Below are 18786 nucleotides of genomic sequence, written 5' to 3'. Positions count from 1 at the left end.
CTTGTTGCCTTCAGCATAAGTTGGGGAAGACAGAGGTGGCCTCATGATGCCACTGGCCCTTATTTTATACTCTTAATCCATGTCCCTGGGAGATACTCGCCCTGGCACGTCCTGATGGGCCTTGCTAAATCAGAGAGTTGAGCAAGCCGCAGTGTGTGGTGCTTGTGCTGTAGCATTTTAAGGGTAGACACAGCCTAAGACTGGAAGACCACTTGGAAACTTCAACTAATACCAAACGCAGCTAGATGCTGTCTACATTGCAGCTTTTACCAGGGCTGGTAACCAATTAATATCATGGTTAACATCCACACACAGCATTGTTAGCAATTATGGCAGCTGAAAGTGTATTGCCCATTCAACAGGCCTATGCCGGCACAGTTTTCTTTAACAGATTCAGCACACTTTGCTGCACAGAAAGTCAAAACACCTCCCAATCGAACATGATTTGCAAATGTAATTAACATTAGTGCTCCCTTTTCTGGATCCCTCAAAGCTGTGAATAAAACAAGGGAAATATCCACCCGTGTAGCACCTCAGTGAGCATCATCCTCAATTTAATTCTTTTTATCACACTGGACAAAATACTAGGAAAATTCGTTATAAAAGCACAATCTTGCCTTGGCAGAAATAGTTTATTTGATCTAATAGGTATCTTCTATCTTTATTTTCCATGATTACTTATAACTTTGTTTATGGTCCTTCAGTCAGTTTTCAAAACTCCTGAGAGTGCTTGCTATCCTAGCCAATTTGAATTCATCTTTTTTCAGTAAGACTTCACAAGGCACTGTATCAAGCCAATACTTTACTAAAGCCCAGATTTATTACATTTAATGCAATTCCTTTTTCTACTAATTTAGTAATTTGATTATAAATATTGCTCTTCCAAGATATGTTATTTATAAACCTTTATTGTTTAGTATTCTTCATTCTGTTATCCTCTAAATGCTTACAGATTTTCTTCTCATTTTTATCAGGGAACAAAATTAGGTTTACAATACAGCAATTTCAAAGACTGCTCTTATTTCAAAGATTGGTATCATATTTGGTTTTCTTCCCATCCTGGTCCTTTGGTACTTCCCCAGTTCTGCATGATACAATCAGACCACAGATACACTGGACCGAGCACCTCTGCTTTCCTCAAGTCATAAAGTGGCATCATATGGAAGCTGACAGTAGAAGCTCAGATCCCTCTACATAAAAGACCCTGTGGTGTGGTTACTGCAGGCTCCTCCACACCCCTTCAAATGCTGAGAAACCCTTACCCATGAGAAAGAGGAAACAAGCCACAAGACAGCGAGTCCCAGGTTCAGTGGCTCCTCCTCTTAGGCTGTGGGCAGGGACTTTGGCTGTGGGCGGTCTTGTGCTCATCCACTTCCCAGAACCCAACAGGACAAGAAAAGATAGCAAAGGTGTTGGGGAAAAGGTGATGCTGTCCCCCTCACTCAGAGAGCATTAAGGATCAGGTGGAGAGGGAAACAGAGGAAGGAAGAGTTTGAGAGGGAGCACCAAGAGAATGGAGGGGTAAGTGGGATCTGATGTTTGGGAATGTGAAAAGGAGGACTTGAAGGGAGGAGGAAAGAAGGAAAGAATATAAGAAACTGAGGGATACAGGAAAAAGAAAGCAGAGAGACAAGATGAAGGTACCTGTAGAAGGAATGAAACAGTGAAATGAGGACCAACATGATAAACAATACATTTTTTTAAAGTGGAAAACTCAAAAAGTACATGGTTGTTTTTATGAATGTTTCTTGCTTACCTGTTTGTGTCTCTGACCAATGGAAATTTATGACTGGGTTTGTGGGGAAGTGGCTTTGGAGGTGTGTCTGGGTTCCATTTTGAAACACAATACAGAACTTGTCCCTGGCCAGTTATGCTACTGCAGAAGTCCACATAAGCAGCAGCATGGTTTTGTTATCTTAGCATGAATTCTTTGATCTGCAATGTTCTAAAATGAGTGAAACTGTACCTGGTATTCAAAATATTCCTGGGGGCCCCCCCTAGGACTCACATTTTTATTTTTAGGTCAATAAAGTATCTTTCTCCTTTATCAATTAGAGAATCTGGTATTCATGGCTTAATGTCCAATACACTCCAGGGCCTCCTTGCATGTAAGAATGAGTATCCTAATCAAATACAAAAACATGTGTGATGTAGTGGGGATTTCCCGTTGTTATGTTGTATGTAAGCGGATGTGAGGCTTACTGTTTTGCACAAAGGCTGTTTGTGTCCCAGTTTCCCTGTGTATTGCACCAATGTCTAGGTGGTGGGAATAAGGGTGTGTGACTTTTGCGGGGGCTGCTTCAGTGTGTGAGCTTCTTGCCCTGGAGACAGTATGCTCAAAGGGAGAAGGCATGCTCCCCCAGAGTCCTGGCTGGCTTCATTCGGAGTAGTTCCAGAGCATCGCCCAGGTGACTCCATGACAACTCTGGAGATCTTAGAGGCCTAAGATCTAGGATATATAGGAAGGGTGTGTCTCCTACTGTTTTCTGGTTCCTGTTTGAGGAGATTCTGACCCATTCATAGACAAGACATCAGTTTCCACTGGGCCCAAAACCCAAGCCTATATGCATCCTCACCTTCACAACCCAGCTTCTTCTCCCTCCGGTTGGATAGAGCTATCTAGGGTTCTAGGCTCTTATAATGGTACCTATCCCCATAGCATCTGAGCACCACACAAGTGCAGGACTTGCAATGCACTCCAGGCAGAAGAATCCCATAAGGGAAGACTACAAAGCTGCACTGCTGACTGAGTCCCTGCACCACTTCTTCCACCTTAAATTTATCTTTTCTCATGCTTGTTTAATTGGGCCTCAAGCTGCTAGGGAAAGCATGTGCCTCAAGCTGAAGGGGAAAGATGAGATAATGGGCCAACCCCCTTGAACCTTACAACTCTAGTTGATGGTGGCTCAGCTTCACTGAGAGGTCCCAATCTGGCAACTTTGAAAACCCCACTACTCTGGAATGGTGCAGTCCAAATCCCAGGAATGAGGGGAGGTGGGGTGGAGAATAACAATGGAAGAGGAAGAAAAGAGATACAGAAAAGAGTAATTTGGTATGTAAATAGATGCACAATGTACATCCAGCCCTGTGACACATAAGATTTCCCTTATAATCACATAAAGGTCAGCATGAAGTAACAAAGCCAAGAGCAGATAACTTTGAGTCTTCTTAGTGTAAGATGGAACACCAGGTAGCTGGTTACATTACACGTAGAGCCACCTTAGTGTGCCCATGTAATCTATTAATTGAAAAAAGGTCAAAGATTTGTTGAAGTGTGCAGGGAAGAAGAGAATGACTTACTCCTTCTCTGGTTTTACACAATAAGGAATGCAATTGCCTTACAAACAAACAATAAAAAAGGTCATATTTCATGTTACCAATGGAAAGCCACACTCAACCACACGAGTGCGGAGACTTTGTAGGGTTCAGCATGCTCACGCACCATGGTGCCCCTGCCTACAGCAACGGTAAACGTGTGCCCCAAGTACCTCTGCTGTTTTGAAAGAGAGCTACAAAAAATGCTAGTGGTTTAACTCCCATGTTATCAACTCTAACAATACCGTTTGGACTGCTGGTCTTTTAGTGGGTAAATCCTGCTTTTTTTGAGGAAGGAAATCAGAAACTCGTCTATATGAATTTACTTTAGTCTCTGAAAAAAAAAGCCACCAGATTTACAATGGTATATGTATTATATTTAGAATATCATTAGGAAAGGATATATATTCCAACAAACATTCATATGACCAAGTGATATAAATACTGCCAAAGGTGGATTTCTTCACACATTAACTATGAGAAATTAAAATCACAAATGTTTACTTAAAAAGCTTAAAAAAAAAGACTACTATTAAAATAAATACTGTAGTCTCTTTGCAATCAAAAGTCTGAATAGCACTTTTAAAAACATTTTTAAAATAACCCTCCAGGGATTTGGACTCAACCTCACTAACTACTTGCAACATTGAATATGCAGCACCCAAAGCAAATACTTTATTTTTCCTCTAAGTCGGCATTATATTTACAGATTTTGTTTTTCCGAAGTGCACAAGGTCTTTTACTGAACACAAAACTACCACGATTTCTCAGTTGTAATTATATAAATCCCAACTTCATCTAAAAAAACACAGTCGAACACTGCCACATTATGGCACAATTTAGATTTGCAAGCAAGAGGAGAACAAACAACTCAGCTATTTCTACTGTTGAGAACTACAGTATCTGAACCCTACTTAAACTGTCCATGGAGTAGCATGAGCACCACCATAACTTGTTAGATAAAACCGGTCTACAAAAATCTTTAGGCATAAAGCAATCCAAAGTGTCCCCCAATGTTAGAGGAGACAACAACCTTTGAATACACAATGACCAGTCTGACACAGCAGTTGTTCAGTGTGAGAAGGAACTATAGGGGTAGTCAATATCAAACACTTTATTCAAAAATAGGATACATATATTTTGTTGGCTGTCAAATGTAGAGATTTTTGTACTTGGCATTCCAATGTGGTCTGAAAAGTTTAATATTAAATAATAGCTGGGGATGGGAGCGACAGGGAGAAATTAAAGATTTCAGCCTAATAAAGTTTTTAACCTTCTCCTCTGCAGCAAAGCAACAGTACTTTGGTAAACAGTTAAAGAAATAAACCAACTTGATGTAACTGTAACAGACAAAACTGCTTACAGAATTACACATTTCAAAATACATGGCTCCCAGAGGCATTATTGTAAACAAGAAGCAAAAGCTCCTAAAAGATCTAAGATAAAACATTCATTGCAACTTTTAGAAGTCTTCATTGCCAACTTTGAGGCATAGCATCCCGAGAACACTTACATTTCATGGACAAGATTTTAACAAGCTTCCTATAAAAACCCTCATTATCTTAACTACTCTCTCTATTTTACAGTGTAGATCTTCCACATCGCTTGTTTCCCAAGAAAAGCATAAATCAGTTTGAATGACCATTATCAATACTACTTTTCAGTTCTTTATTCAAACAATCCTTTTATAGTGCATTTCCACTCCATCAAACGTTACACATAAGAAATTAGCCAAGGCCGGAACCAGACTGATCATTTAGCCTGCAAGAACCTGCCATTATAAAAGTTTCCCACTAGGGTGGAGGTGAAAGTAAACCAGTACGGTCCAGTATGGCGTACTGGCAAGAGCCAGTGCGCCGTACCAGACCGGCTTCCCCAGGCCGGCGATTGAAAGGGCCTGGGGCTCCCAACAGCGGCCGGAGCCCCGGGCCCTTTAAATTGCCGCTAGAGCCCTGTTGCCGGAGCCCAGGGGCTCCGGTGGCGATTTAAAGGGCCTGGGGCTCTGGCTGCTGCGGGGAGCCACAGGCCTTTTAAATCGCCGCTGGAGCTGAGCTGCTGGAGGCCCAGGGCTCCGGAGATGATTTAAAGGGTCCAGGGCTCCGCTGCGGTAGCAGCAGCCGAAGGGCCAAGGGCTCCAAGCCGCCGGTACCACAGCGGAGCCCCGGGTTCTTTAAATCTGCCCCAGAGTCCAGGGGTAGTGGTGGCAGCCATGAGCCCCCGGAGCTCCATCAGCGATTTAAAGGTCCTGGGGCTCTGCTGTGGTAGCCGGAGCCCCGGGCCTTTTAAATCACCATCAGAGCCCCGGGGTAGCCACAGCGGCTGGGAGCCCCGGGCACTTTAAATTGCCCCTGCACCCCGCGGCTCCCGGCCACCTCCGCAGCTGGTAGCTCCGGCAGTGATTTAAAGGGCCCGGGGCTTCCAGCCACCGCTACCGCAGCCCTGGGCCCTTTAAATCTTGATTTAAAGGGCCCGGGGATTTAAAGGCCCCACCTCTTAGAGTGAGGTCCTGCCCCTTCTGGTTCAGGCCCTACCCCCCTGCTAAGGACTCCGGTGTACTGGTAAGTCCTTTAAGTTACTTTCACCCCTGCACCAGACATAATAAAATACAAGTCGGGTGCCCTGAGATTTGCAGGCATATCCGCATTAAAGAAAAATTATGTCAAGATTTGGAAATTTTATCCCTCCCATCCTCACTGCTATTGTCACAGCTTGCATTCACAATATTAATATGAACTAAACCTGCTAATTCTTTCCTATCAGTGTTTGATTCAAGTTTTAACCCCTTCCCTGGAAAATAAACAATATATTGTGTGTTATGATCATATGAAAACATTTACTTCATCTCAAAATATTTCCAGTTAAAAGAGACAGACAATTAGTTTAAGGCTTCAAGGAGAGCAAGTTCTCTTTCACACAACTTTCTTTGGAGCAGATATGTACCAAAGTAACTTCTAGATCTCAAGCCAATGACCTACAATATTTTGCCATTTCTGTTATTATGCCATTTCTGTTTACATTATAAATGAATTTATTCAGAGTGTAGGTCTTTGCCTGCGATCCAGAATTCTGCCCCCTCACTCAAATCCAGATTCATAACAGCAAGAAAACTACTAGCTCTACATTCTATAGGGAGAACAGCCACCAGTCCTATAGCTACGACTGTAAAGGCCTCCTAAGAATGAATTGACCCAAAGGAGATCAGTATGGTCTACACTTAAAACTTATATTGTCATAGCTATGTTGGTCAGCGGTGTGAAAAAGAAAAAAAATCCCTGACTGACATAATTATGTCAACAAAACCTCCATTGTAGATGCGGCTATGCCAACAGAAGAGTGCTTTTGTTGGCATAGCTAACATCGTTCTGAAAGGTAGTGTTTCTACACTGGCAGAAGAACTTCTATCTGCATACACTAAGGCCCAGATTTTTAAAGGTATTTAGCTGCTGCTGCACACAGTGCTGTTAATGGGATTTAAGCTCCTCAGGGCCTGAATCCCTTTTGAAACGCTGAGCAGAGCAATCAATGTCTAAATACCTTTAAAAATCTGGGCCTGAGCCTACACTAGGTTCAGCAATGCTGACATAAGCTCTGTAGCACAGACATAGTCTAAGTAACTCCTACATTGCTACCTTGAGGTGTGATAGCTTTGGGCTAAGCTTTTCGAGAGTGAATAGTGATTGAGTACCTTAGTTTTCGAGTGCCAAACTTAAAATACCTTGAAAGGGCCTGATTTTTGAAGGTTGAGTGCTGAGCCCTTTCTGAAAAAGCAACCCTCTTTAAGGTGTCCCGAATTGAGTACTGAAAAAAAATAAGACACCTAAAGAACATCACTAGTCACTTTTGAAAATCTTGGCCTTTAACCAAGCCCAAACAGTTCAACTCAGCAACAAATATTATGGCATTTCTATTAGTCTATACAGAATTTTCATACTTTCTAGTAGCATCATCAATCTTCTCTACCACTGTTGAGCGCAGACATATCTCCTTCTCTTAATCATTCAGTTGTTTCCCTCAGTAAAGCATTTAAAAATATATATTATATAAAATACAAAAATGTATTCTAATCAGAACCAGGGAGTTAAGAACTGTGATTTCTTGCCACTTTCTCTCCCCCTTAGCCTTATCATCTGTGAAAGATATAATATTCCATATCAAATTAATGGGTATTGTGTCACACGGAAAAGATCAGTTATGATTAATTGCATCCTCAGTGCTGTTGAATGTCTTCCTCACAGGAATCAAAATCATGCTTCACTACCATTTATCATGCTTCCCCCTCCAGCAAACCACAAAAAACATCATACCTTCCTAAACTTCTCCATCTGCTTGTAAAGATCTGGATCCAATTCTTGAGAGATATCTTTCATCCACAGTAGCGCTCCTCGGTATTCAGTCCGATACTGTTCCATTCGGTTTACGGTCAGCCATGTATCTGATATAGCCCTATATCTAAAAGTCTCCACTTCTTGGTATAGTCTGCACAAAGGAGTACGTAATGCCAACCTTTTTTTAAAAAAAAAACAAAAAAACCCAAAACATATATTTTGGACTGATCCATAAAGATAATAGTTGTTGCTTTTTTTAAAATAGCAATCAAACAAATATACACATCCTGGAGCCATTTCTAAAAAGTACGCAATGGACATGTCAGTCTAAAAGAAATTCACTGAAATGACTACAACATGTGAGAGGGTCTAAAGACTCATTTGGGGTCATAAGTGAAGAGGATCTCTTTACGTCTATGTTGTGCATGTTTTCTGCACAGGTGTCATGATTTTCACAATTACTTTCAGCTTCTCAAATCAGTAACAGAGAAACCTTTTTCAGTGTATTTTTGATTAACTGCAAAATTTATTAGTGTATGTGTGTCAATTAAAAGGTTCAGACGAGTGAAATTAGCAAATGGGAACTACATTTAACAGTCACAAAACCTGTGATAAAGCACCTGTTACTAGCCACATACCACAGATGTACCAGGACTGTAACGTTAAACTGCATTTTAGGTTAATGGTAGAGTTAAGAATGTAACCTTGATATGAGCAGGTAACACTGAAGTCATCAGTCAAGCAGATAATTTATCTGAATTTTCAAAGGAATTTGAATAATTCTGTTTATTTTTATGAAGTTTTAAGGCATGTTCTGCCATACTCTCAGACCCAGCATTATGGAGAGGCAGTTGGGGATAACAGCTCCTCCACTCATTCCCACATCCTCCCCTTAAACAGGCTCTCAAAAAATCCTACCCACTACTAACTTGCCCTTCCGACCTCTAGCTGCTGCTTTCCCCTGCCTGTAGCCAGCAGCAGCCTCACGGAGATACATTCAACAGCCTATTAGTGGCGTAAACCAGCTTTAAAATCTGCTTTAAGTAGCTACCTGCGGATTTTCTTAGCATAGGGGAATGTCTAGTTAGTGTAGGGCTGGCACATCCAGGGAGCTGCTACGTCTGGTTGATCTTCCGTTACTGAGGTGGCCAGAGGCTGATGACACAATAACTTGCAGTACTGACTTGTTAGGAGGAGGGTGGGTCACAGAGGTGGAGGGGAGAACTGGCAGACTGAGCAAGGGAAGGACATATGTGGCTCTCTCTTTATGTTGGCTTAAAAAAAGATAAAAATGTTGATTCTGGCTCTGAATATTTATAAATATAAAAAAGTTTTCATATGATACAGGATTACTTATGGGGAACTGGGGCTTTGGTGAGGGGTTAAGGCACATTTACTGGCATTCTAAAAGAACATAGTTTGCCACATGCAAGAGTTTGCATAATTGGATGTGTGTCAGATAATTAGCTAAAGAGAGGGATTTTCAAAAACATCTAGACTACTCAGGAGCACAGTCAGTAGGATTTGTGTTCCTAAGAGACTTATATGCTTTTGAAGATCCCACCTGTGGCTGTTACTAGCTGTGCCAACAGTCAAATTCAAATCTAAGATGAACATATCAAGCTCCCAATGTTCAGCATGTGATGCTTCATTTTGAGCCAAGCAGCCACACTGTTCAGCTCAAAATGGAGTATTTCAAGCCAGTCATTGAGGACACTGAAAAAATGTCAGAGCACAAAATTTGGTCCAACATGAACGAAGCCGTGGAGTAACAATTACTGAAGCTGACATACCTTTGCTGAGAAGAAAAACAGAGGGCCTTTCCTGTGGCCTGCATCATTTTTCCTGCTCTGGTTTTATCCTGAGAACCCTGTGATCGAAGAAATTTCCCCAATTCATTTTCTTCCTGAGACAAAACTAATGAAAAAGGAATGATCAGTCACATATATGCAATGTAACAGAATTTTAAACTGTTTAAAAATGTCAACAGCAAAAATAGGGTAACAAGTCACTTCCGATCCAAGCAGCACAGCACAAAAAATGGTTTTTCTAATTAACCTTCATGCAGTTCCTGCATTTATGAAACGAAAGCTCAGATTTACTTGAACACACTTGTCAGTGAGTTTGGTGTACCGTAATAAGAACCGCAAAATGATCTCTGGCTGAAAGGCAACAAGCGAATGTGCTATTTATTGCTTGAATAAAGATATTATCTTGGTCAGATCATATGAAGGAGCCTACTGTGGCCTGACAATATTATTTCCCTTGGTAGGTGTTTTTTTTTTTTTTTTTTAAGTTCATGGAGCCAGATCTTAAGTTGATATAAAACAGCATAGCTCTATTGAAGCCAATGTTGATTTACACCAGCTGATGATCTGGTCCCTTAAAATCTCTCTCCCCTTTTCTATTATTGTATTATTTAGTTGGGGATTTAATTCTTAGAAAAAATGTGTGATTTTCTTTTTAAGTTAATTGCTGGATGGTCTGCTTACTGTATGATTCTACTAGTATTTCAAAAGCTGCATAGTTTAAAAGACTTTTCTGGTGTATTTTCTGGGGGATTGGAAGTGGGAATGTTACATGGTAGAATACCGGATACTTATGGAGTGGAAGTAAGTAAACTGAATTTGGTTGTGGCCTTAAACCATGCCAGAAGTTCACAGCCACTTTCACCTCATGGACCTCCTCCAGATCAGCTGTCCCCTGCAGCAATCACTTTTGCCTGCCCCCCCCCCAGATTAGAACTCTCCACACATAGCTCCCTATCTGCCATTCTCTTGGCCATCTGCATGTCAGGTCATGCAGACTAAAACAAGTGACATGTGAAGGAAGAGAGACATAGTCATTATTGTAATTGAAATATTGTTCTACAAGTTATATTTCTAGATGTCAGCAAGGTAGGGTGACCAGATGTCCTGATTTTACAGGGACAGTCCCGATTTTGGGGGCATTTTCTTATATAGGCACCTATTACCTCCCACCCCCGTCCCGATTTTTTACGCTTGCTATCTGGTCACCCTACAGCAAGGGCCCCTTGTTAGCCAAATCCACTCTATGCCCACACTGCATCTAATCGAGTATGTTTCTCCCTATATAATCTTCACACAAAAGACTTTACTTGGGTCATCACTGCTACCATGGAACACTAACTCAGATATATTAAACTATTGTGTAACTGCATTTTTCCTCTACATCTTGAGACTTTTCAGAGACTCTTTTCTTGGGGGGTGGGAAAGTACCTACAACACTCAACAGAATAGAACCAGCCACCCCCATCAGCGTGGATCTCTCACTGACTAGTGCCCCATTACTTTATTTTCTACCTCAGACCATAACGCAGCCTCCCCAACATGTGGTTCTCTGATCTGCCACTCATCGTGGCTATCCACATGTCAGGGTCAGTTTGACTATCAATTCTGTGTCATGGCTGTGTTGTGTTAAGACCTCCATTGCTCCTAATGCATACTAAATTCACATCCATCCCTCAAAAGACACAATCCTCACCAAGAAAATCAGATTAAAAGCAATTTGGAGTTTCTAAAATAAGCCACTTCTGAATTTGGGTAAGTCAAGTAGTTAGGGCTTGATTCTTGAACGCTCTCCTGTCTGCCGTAGGTACTCCTGTCTATCCTGGCCTAGTATCACACATGTACAATTTCAGGAGAATTGAGGAAGTTTGGCCAAATTAGGAGGTTAGTATCAAAACAGGGTTTATAATGGAAGGTTAGCTTCAGATTTAACTAGGATGAAGAGAGTAGCATTTATCCCATCTTCATTTTGTCACACATTAGTTTTGTCACACATAATTTTCATTTATCATTATCTTCATTTTGTCACACATTAGTTACTTCCATATTGCAGACTCACCTCCCTGCTTTACTGTAGTTAGTTATACTTACAACAAATTCTTTTTTGATAGAGTTCAATTGCTTTAAGCAACTCCATACATGTTCTCTGAATCGAGTGGAACAGCTGAAATTAAACATAAAACAAGCTAATTATAAAACATACAAGAAACATTCTAAACAAAAAAAAGTATTTGTTCTAAAACAAATCTGCATTACTTTTAAATTTAAAAAAATCATTATTTCCTTTTTAAATGTGTTGCTTCTAATACCCTCTCATGCTTGAGTGTAAGATTTTCCTTCGATAACCTTGTCGTAGGTTCGAATTGTTTACGGAAACTATAAACAGATCAACAACATACAAAGGAAATATAAGAAAAAAACAGAACAAAACAATTCTTTGTTTTTGCAAAATAAAGTGACAGTTCACCAAGAACATGTTTATTTCTTATGTTTCTCTATTGACATTTTTAAATCTATGCACTAGCCATGAAGTTGTATAAAACTCTATTTTGGAAGAAAAAAGTATATGTACACACAGACACATAAAGTATCTTAATTGGAGTATATGAGATAACACAATGCCTACTAGCTTTTCAGTATAAGGCCCCTGTCTTGCAAAGTAGTCCATGGGTGGTGGAAACTTATGGACTTCAGTGGGACTCTCTACTGGCATAAGGATCTATCCCTGCAGATCCCTTTGCAAAGGATGTTCAACCTGATCAGTTTTGTTACTGTTCCAGTGTAATCACACATTAGAGACATAAAATTTCCTAGCTTCAATTATTATTATTATTATTTCTATTATGAGAGCACCTTCAGACCCAACTGAGATCTGGGCCCCACTATGCTAGGCACTATATAAATATATTGTAAGAGACACTCAGCACACAATTCATCATACTTAATCAAAACTTCAGTGTGGCCTACTATACATTTAAGCAGTAAACAGAGTCATCAAGCAGGAAGGGGAGACAAAAGAAGTTCAAGCAGATGGAAAAAAAAAACAGCAAGGAATATCCTTCCACAAGGCTCTGCGTCTCCTGAATCTCAGTTGGAAATGTTTTTCAAGAGAGGGACTGAAACTATAAAAAGGAGAGAAACACCAGAATGGGCCCAGTCTCTCTCTCTCTCCCCCTGTCCATGGAATTCTCTACACCTGAAGCAACAAAGGAAGCCTTCCTTAGATTCTGGGAGTAGGGGTGCTGACCTAGAGGGTTTGGTCAATAAGACTGCTGAAAGCATATGGTGAGAAAATTTCCTTGAATCCGATATAGTTTAAGTTAGGCACCAGTAGCGTTTTAACTTTATTGTCTGGTAATCACTTTAGACTTTTATGCCTCATTACTTCCACACACTTAAAATCCCTCTCTTTGTAGTTAATAAACTTGCTTTATTGTTTTACCTAATCCAGTGTGTTTAAACTGAAGTGTCTGGGAAAATCCATTTGGAATGGCAAGTTGTGTGCATGTTATTTCTATTAAAGAAATAACAGGCTTTATATAAATTCGTATTGTCCAGGAGAAGGCTGGGTAGTACAAGACATACATCGCTGGGGGAAAATCTAAGACTGGGAGTGTGTTGGTGCCATCCTGCAGTATAATCAAGACTGGTAGGAGCCACGGTGCGTGTGACTGGTTGGTTACAGCACACACAGAGAAAATAGCTGGCAGTGACGTACATGCTGGAGAGCGTAGGTGAGCAGTCCAGACTGGAGGCTATAGCAGCAAGGCATAGTATACTGGACAGGGAATTCTGAGCCAAAAAATAAAAAGCCTGCAAATTTTATTTGTCAATAAATAAATGTGTAGGCTTCAGTATGGCAGTGGGAGATCACCCTGCAGCCCCTACCTCCCTCAGGACATAGACTCAGAGTGAGGCGCCTGACCCTGACACAGTGCAAGGGCCGGGCCTGCCGCAGAAACACCTGAGCGCCCTTCCCCTCTGTGCCAGGTGCAACAGGTGTACACAGGCAGGCTCAGCCTGGCAGGGGCTTAGTGAGGGGTGAGAGGGTTCTGTTTGGGGCAATGTGGGAATGGGTGGCTTAATGGGGTATCTGGGTACACAGGGGCTCCTTGTGGGAGTACCAAGTGCCAAGGCAATGGGACTTTGCAGGGGGGTCCAGGTGAAGATGGCTGGGGCTCAGCAGGGGGGTCTGGGTGTGGGGGCTCAGTTGTGGGGTCCAGGTCCTGGAGAAGTGGGGCTTGGTGAGGAGGGGGTCTGGTTGGGGCTGGGGTTCAAGTGCAGGGGACTCAGCAGGAGGTGGTCTGGGTCCAGGGGTGGGGGTACAAATGCAGCAGGGGTGGGGCTTGGAGAGGGGGTGGGGTCTGGGTGCAGGGGGTCTCTGGATGCAGGGGCTGAGGCTTGGCGGGGTGGGGGTAGGGTCTGGGTGCAGGGGGTCTCTGGATGCAGGGGCTGAGGCTTGGCGGGGTGGGGGTAGGGTCTGGATGCATGGGGGTTGGGCAGAAGGGGGAGCAGCTCCCCACACAGTGACCCCTCTCCCCACGGCTGAGGAGCAACTGGAGCAAAGGGGGGAGGTGTTGAGCATTCTGCAGCTGGAGGGGTTTCAGGGGGTGGGTCTGACCATGACCTGGTTGCTCCTTGCAGGGGAAGAGGAAGTATTGTCCTCCCACACCCCCAGTCCAACAAGGACTAGCAGCTGAGCCCAGCACAGGGTAGGAACCACCAGCCAGGGTGTCCTCAGCCTCGCCCCTGTCCCGCAATGATTTACCTCTCTGCCAGCTGCTCTGAATGCCCAAAATGATGTGCCAGTGCTGCTGGGGAGGGGCGAATGACCGCTTTTGTGGCTTCCCTTTGCTTCCCCATCAGAAAGTCATTTTTCTGCAGGGAAGCAAAGAAATCTGCATGGGACATGAATTCTGCATGAGCACAGTGGTGCAGAATTCCTCCAGGAGTAATTGTAAAGGACAGTCCAATTTGGAGGGCAATTTGTATCCTGATATGTTACAGTAGAAAGACACATTATCAAGGGTTTCGGGCCTAATATTTGTCCTGTCTTAAAATAAATATAGTTTTAGAGGGGAAAAAATGAATTGTGAAAAGCCAGTAAATATCTTATATTTATATAGTAATTTTCAACCAGCATTCAAAAGACTTGGCAGACTATGATCATTCTACGTACAGGCATTCTGTGGCATAAGCACTACACAACAGCTTGAATAAAGAATTTATCCAAATTAAAATAATTTTCCAAGTTTTAGCAACCTTAGAGTAAAACCTGGCCCCACTAAACCAACAGAAAAACTCCCATTGACTTCAGTGGGGACCAGAATTTCATCCCAATATTTTGAGAGCAGGCAAAAAGTTATTTGTTTAACTTCACCATTCCATTGCTGAGAATTTTTACCACCACCATAATGATGATATTTTATAGGGCCCTCAAACAGCTTTTCTTTTAATATTCTGCTAATTCAGCAGCAACATTTGAACACTTTTCCAATGCTCTGCTGTTTTGCATCGTGAGAACTATAAAATGTTAATTGGTAAGCAAAATACTGCTGAGGTGAGGTTGGCTGGTTTGTTGAGTTTTTTTTAAAAAAAAACAACCAAACAACACACCACATATTTAACTGTAGTGGATATCCAAGAGTGCAGTACTCCCACCGCCGTCTCCCACACACCCTGCACATGAGATTATACAAAGTATGGTACACATACATATGTACATACAAACACATAGGCTCAATCACATTATCAGATTTTCAAAGAGATTTAAATCATTAATGTCTATTGTAAATTCATTACAAACCTCTAGTTTTGCATCCAGGTCTGCATCTGAAGCCACAACATGTTCATCTTCCTTCTTTCCTGTGACTTTAATAAGGGTTTGTTTTGTTTTCCAGTATTTCTGCTGCATTTTATTGACCACAGATTTTTCCTGGCTTTGAGCATACTGGTCATAAAATTCCCTGGAATAACTGCTGAAACATTTAAGAAACAAAATTACAATGCTTGATTAAATAAAAAGAATGAGGCTTTTAAAAAAAATTTCAAACATTTTATTAGATTTTTAAGGAGTATCAAGAGGAAAAACGATATATATGTTCTTTATCTGTGAAACTATATAAAACTACTAATTATGAACAAATACTTGTGGTTATGAAATAAAGGTGGGTTTGAATAAAAACCCTAGGACTTGAACATTCCTGCACTTTGCAATGTTCAAATCCTACCTGAAGTTACCATTAATGCTCATCACTACCAAATATGCAGCAAATTCTCTAATCCCTTTTAGCTGAAAGAAATATTAGCATGACAATATAATCATGAATATTTCCAGTCTTATTCTGGAAGCATTTAAACCACTTCCAATTTGAATGCGGTAAATTGGTAGTGTTGCCAATCATCAACATTTAGTAGTGAAGAATCTTCCAATATTATAGAGTGATTTATCGCAGATACAGTAACTCCCCAATTAACACTGTAGTTATGTTCCCGAAAAATGCAACTTTAAGTGAAACGATGTTAAGTGAATCCAATTTCCCCATAACAATTAATGTAAATAGCGGGGGTTTAGGTTTCAGGGAAATTTTTTTCACCAGACAAAAGACATATACATATACATATACAATGTAAGTTTTAAATAATTTTAAACAAACAATGTAATACGGTACTCACCAATGATGATTGTGAAGCTTGGTTGAGAGGGGTTTACCGGGGTCAAGGTGTGGGGGCTTGCCCCCTTTCCACCCACCCAGTGCTCCTGCTGGGGAGCGGGATCGGGGGCTTGCCTGCTCCCCGGCAGGAGCACCAGGTGGGCAGAACAGGACAAACCCTGAGCCCCGACCCCACTCCCCGGCAGGAGCACCGGGCAGGCGGAGCAAGCCAAACAACTTTATAAAGGACCTTTGCGTGACTTTAAACAAGTATGTTCTCTAATAGATCAGCAACCTAATAACAAAACAATGTTAACCGGGACAACTTTAAGTGAGGATTTACTGTATGATAATGTCTCAGTTTGTGTTTTTATTTACTTGTTCTGTAATGGTTTTTTGATTCATATATCGGGAGATATTTAAGGTGAAATCCTGGCCCCACTCAAGGGCTGCAGTAGAAAACTGCCATTGTCTTCAATAGGTCCAGGATTTCACCCTGTAGGTCAATCTTGTATCTAAACAGAGTGAGTTGCAGAGAGGGATGGGGCAATCTGTAGAAGAACAAGTAATAGCACCCCATCCTGCTCAATCTGCCAAGAACAAAACAAAGTCTGACACTCCAATTCTATACAGTACAAAGTCTAGAAGCAGGAAAAATGGATGATGCTTGATTGTGTGCAACATGTACACTTTTCCCAGATTATTTTCCTTCGGGGGATGATTCTGCATCTCTTTTGTAAACTTACTGAAGTTGTAGCTGAAAGAGCAATTGCATCCTCCTACAATTCCTTTAACCAATAGGAAGCACAGAAAATTTAGCATCTCAATATAACACTGATATGTCTGATGAACAGTTAATTATTAACTTCTGTGAAAATGGAATCCCTAATCCATAAATAACTGAAAAACTGCATTAATTTTGCAAATGTTTTAAAGCAATGAGTTTGCTAATATTAAAATGATGTCAAATTGTTATTCTAGAAGAATTTAAAGAGATTGAATCCTTGTGAAAAAAAATAAAATATGTAGGCTCAGTTATGCCCCTACACGATTCATAGTTACATAGGGTTTATATTCACTAGGAAATTTAATTGTATGACATCACTATATTATTTGATTTAATCATTTTTAAAACGTATACAACACAGAGCACTTTTTTTGTCTGTCACAAAAATATTTACAATCGAGAAATTCAAACATCTTATTCAACCTAAACACTGACTTGTACGATTTGATTGCAGATCCCAAAGTAAAAATAAGGTTATCAATTACTTTTTTGCTGCAACACAAATTACCCAATATATGCAAAAACATGCCAAATCCAATTTCATGTGTAACTCTTTGTAAACTAATTGCATACGTATTGACAAGGGATAGCACATTAAGTCAGGCAAAAGGTGTAGTATATTTTATGATGCAGCAAATATCAATTAAAGTATTTTTAAACTGAGGATCCAAAAAATCCCCATCATGCAGATCTACATGAAGATAAGAATTTGCCAAACAGATCTCTTTGGAGAACCAGGGTCTTAATTCTCAAAGTAAGTCAGGTTTTATTTGTAACAAAAATGACAATGTCCCTTAAAATTATTCAAAATAGAAATGATTTCAAAATCACTTCAAGGAAAAATGTAAAATTAAATAAAACACACCCACACATTCATAAAAACAAACATTTTCAAAACATATATTTTATTAAAAGGACTAAATGGGAAATGAAAGTTTATAATTCATGTTTTGCGATACCTCAAGTCTCAGACCAGCACTGTGGTCAGAACAGGCAGACCATTGTGCCTCACTAAAATCAGTGAGGCAGTACCTGAGCAGATCACAACATAGGATCAAGACCCCAGTGTTTCAGCTTACATTCCTACTTCCTTTGAGGTCAAAGGGAATTCAATGGGTGCACAGTTGGGCTACAAATGTCATATAACAAAAAGGAAAATTGATTTAATAAGAGTTATGGTTTTAGAGAATTCTTAGATAATAGCCAAATTTTGAAGAAATCAGGGGAATATAACCCTTTATCAATTTCTTAAATACAATGGAAAAACTACATTTTTAAATTGAACTTTGAGAAAAAAAATTACTCCCGTTTATACATGAGATTTGAACATAATTTTTAAAGTGTACCTTATGAGGAATTAGGTGTTGCCCGTATATTCTGAAGATAGGATAGCTGAACAGAAAAAGCCTCTGTACTACAAGACACAGTTTTTGCGAACAACTTTATTCAGTACTGTAAATTGTCAACCTGGGTTATTATACAGTGAATAATCATGAACATATGTTTAAATTTTACAATCATTTAACAAAACCTAACAAAAATTATAACTAAAGAAGTATCTACTTTAGTTATAAAGTTAAATGATGTGGATAAATCCAACTCTGTTTATAAAACAGAAGATTAATAACTAACATATTTGTTTTTCATCTAGTCCACTCATTTGTTTTTCCATTCCTTGATCACCTGACAGTCAGTTTTTTTCCCCCAATCTGTCCTTACTGGGGATTTTATGTCAAAGATTGAATGACAACATATAAAAAGCATGGTAATTATTGACAGCAACACTTCAGCATGTGTCTTCTAATTTTATTAGTGAGACAGGTTAAAAATATAAAATTACTTACTATTTATGGCTATCCATGTTTCTTTATTTTCTTCAGACACTTAGAACTAAAAAA

At 40.4% G+C, this 18786-nt stretch overlaps 1 protein-coding gene across 4 annotated transcripts in view; it reads right to left on the bottom strand.

Moving 5' to 3' along the window:
• Nucleotides 1–18786, bottom strand: part of ICA1 (islet cell autoantigen 1) — an 86885-nt gene that overhangs the window by 54285 nt on the left and 13814 nt on the right. Inside the window, exons 2-7 of one of the 4 annotated variants that reach the window (XM_073333852.2) lie at nucleotides 18733–18778; nucleotides 18235–18302; nucleotides 15255–15426; nucleotides 11540–11612; nucleotides 9434–9557; nucleotides 7620–7818 (exon numbers count right to left, since the gene is read on the bottom strand). In XM_073333852.2, coding sequence (XP_073189953.1) covers nucleotides 7620–7818; nucleotides 9434–9557; nucleotides 11540–11612; nucleotides 15255–15362 — 504 coding nt within the window. In that variant the 5' untranslated portion in view covers nucleotides 15363–15426; nucleotides 18235–18302; nucleotides 18733–18778. The remainder of the gene's footprint in view (nucleotides 1–7619; nucleotides 7819–9433; nucleotides 9558–11539; nucleotides 11613–15254; nucleotides 15427–18234; nucleotides 18303–18732; nucleotides 18779–18786) is intronic. The other 3 variants (XM_073333853.2, XM_073333849.2, XM_073333851.2) reach the window with 3 other exon arrangements.

Source organism: Lepidochelys kempii, chromosome 2 (genome assembly GCF_965140285.1).
Source record: "Lepidochelys kempii isolate rLepKem1 chromosome 2, rLepKem1.hap1, whole genome shotgun sequence".
Taxonomy (NCBI): Eukaryota; Metazoa; Chordata; order Testudines; family Cheloniidae; genus Lepidochelys; species Lepidochelys kempii.
Note: the sequence above shows the minus strand (reverse complement) of the source record. Positions and strands in the feature narration are given on the sequence as shown.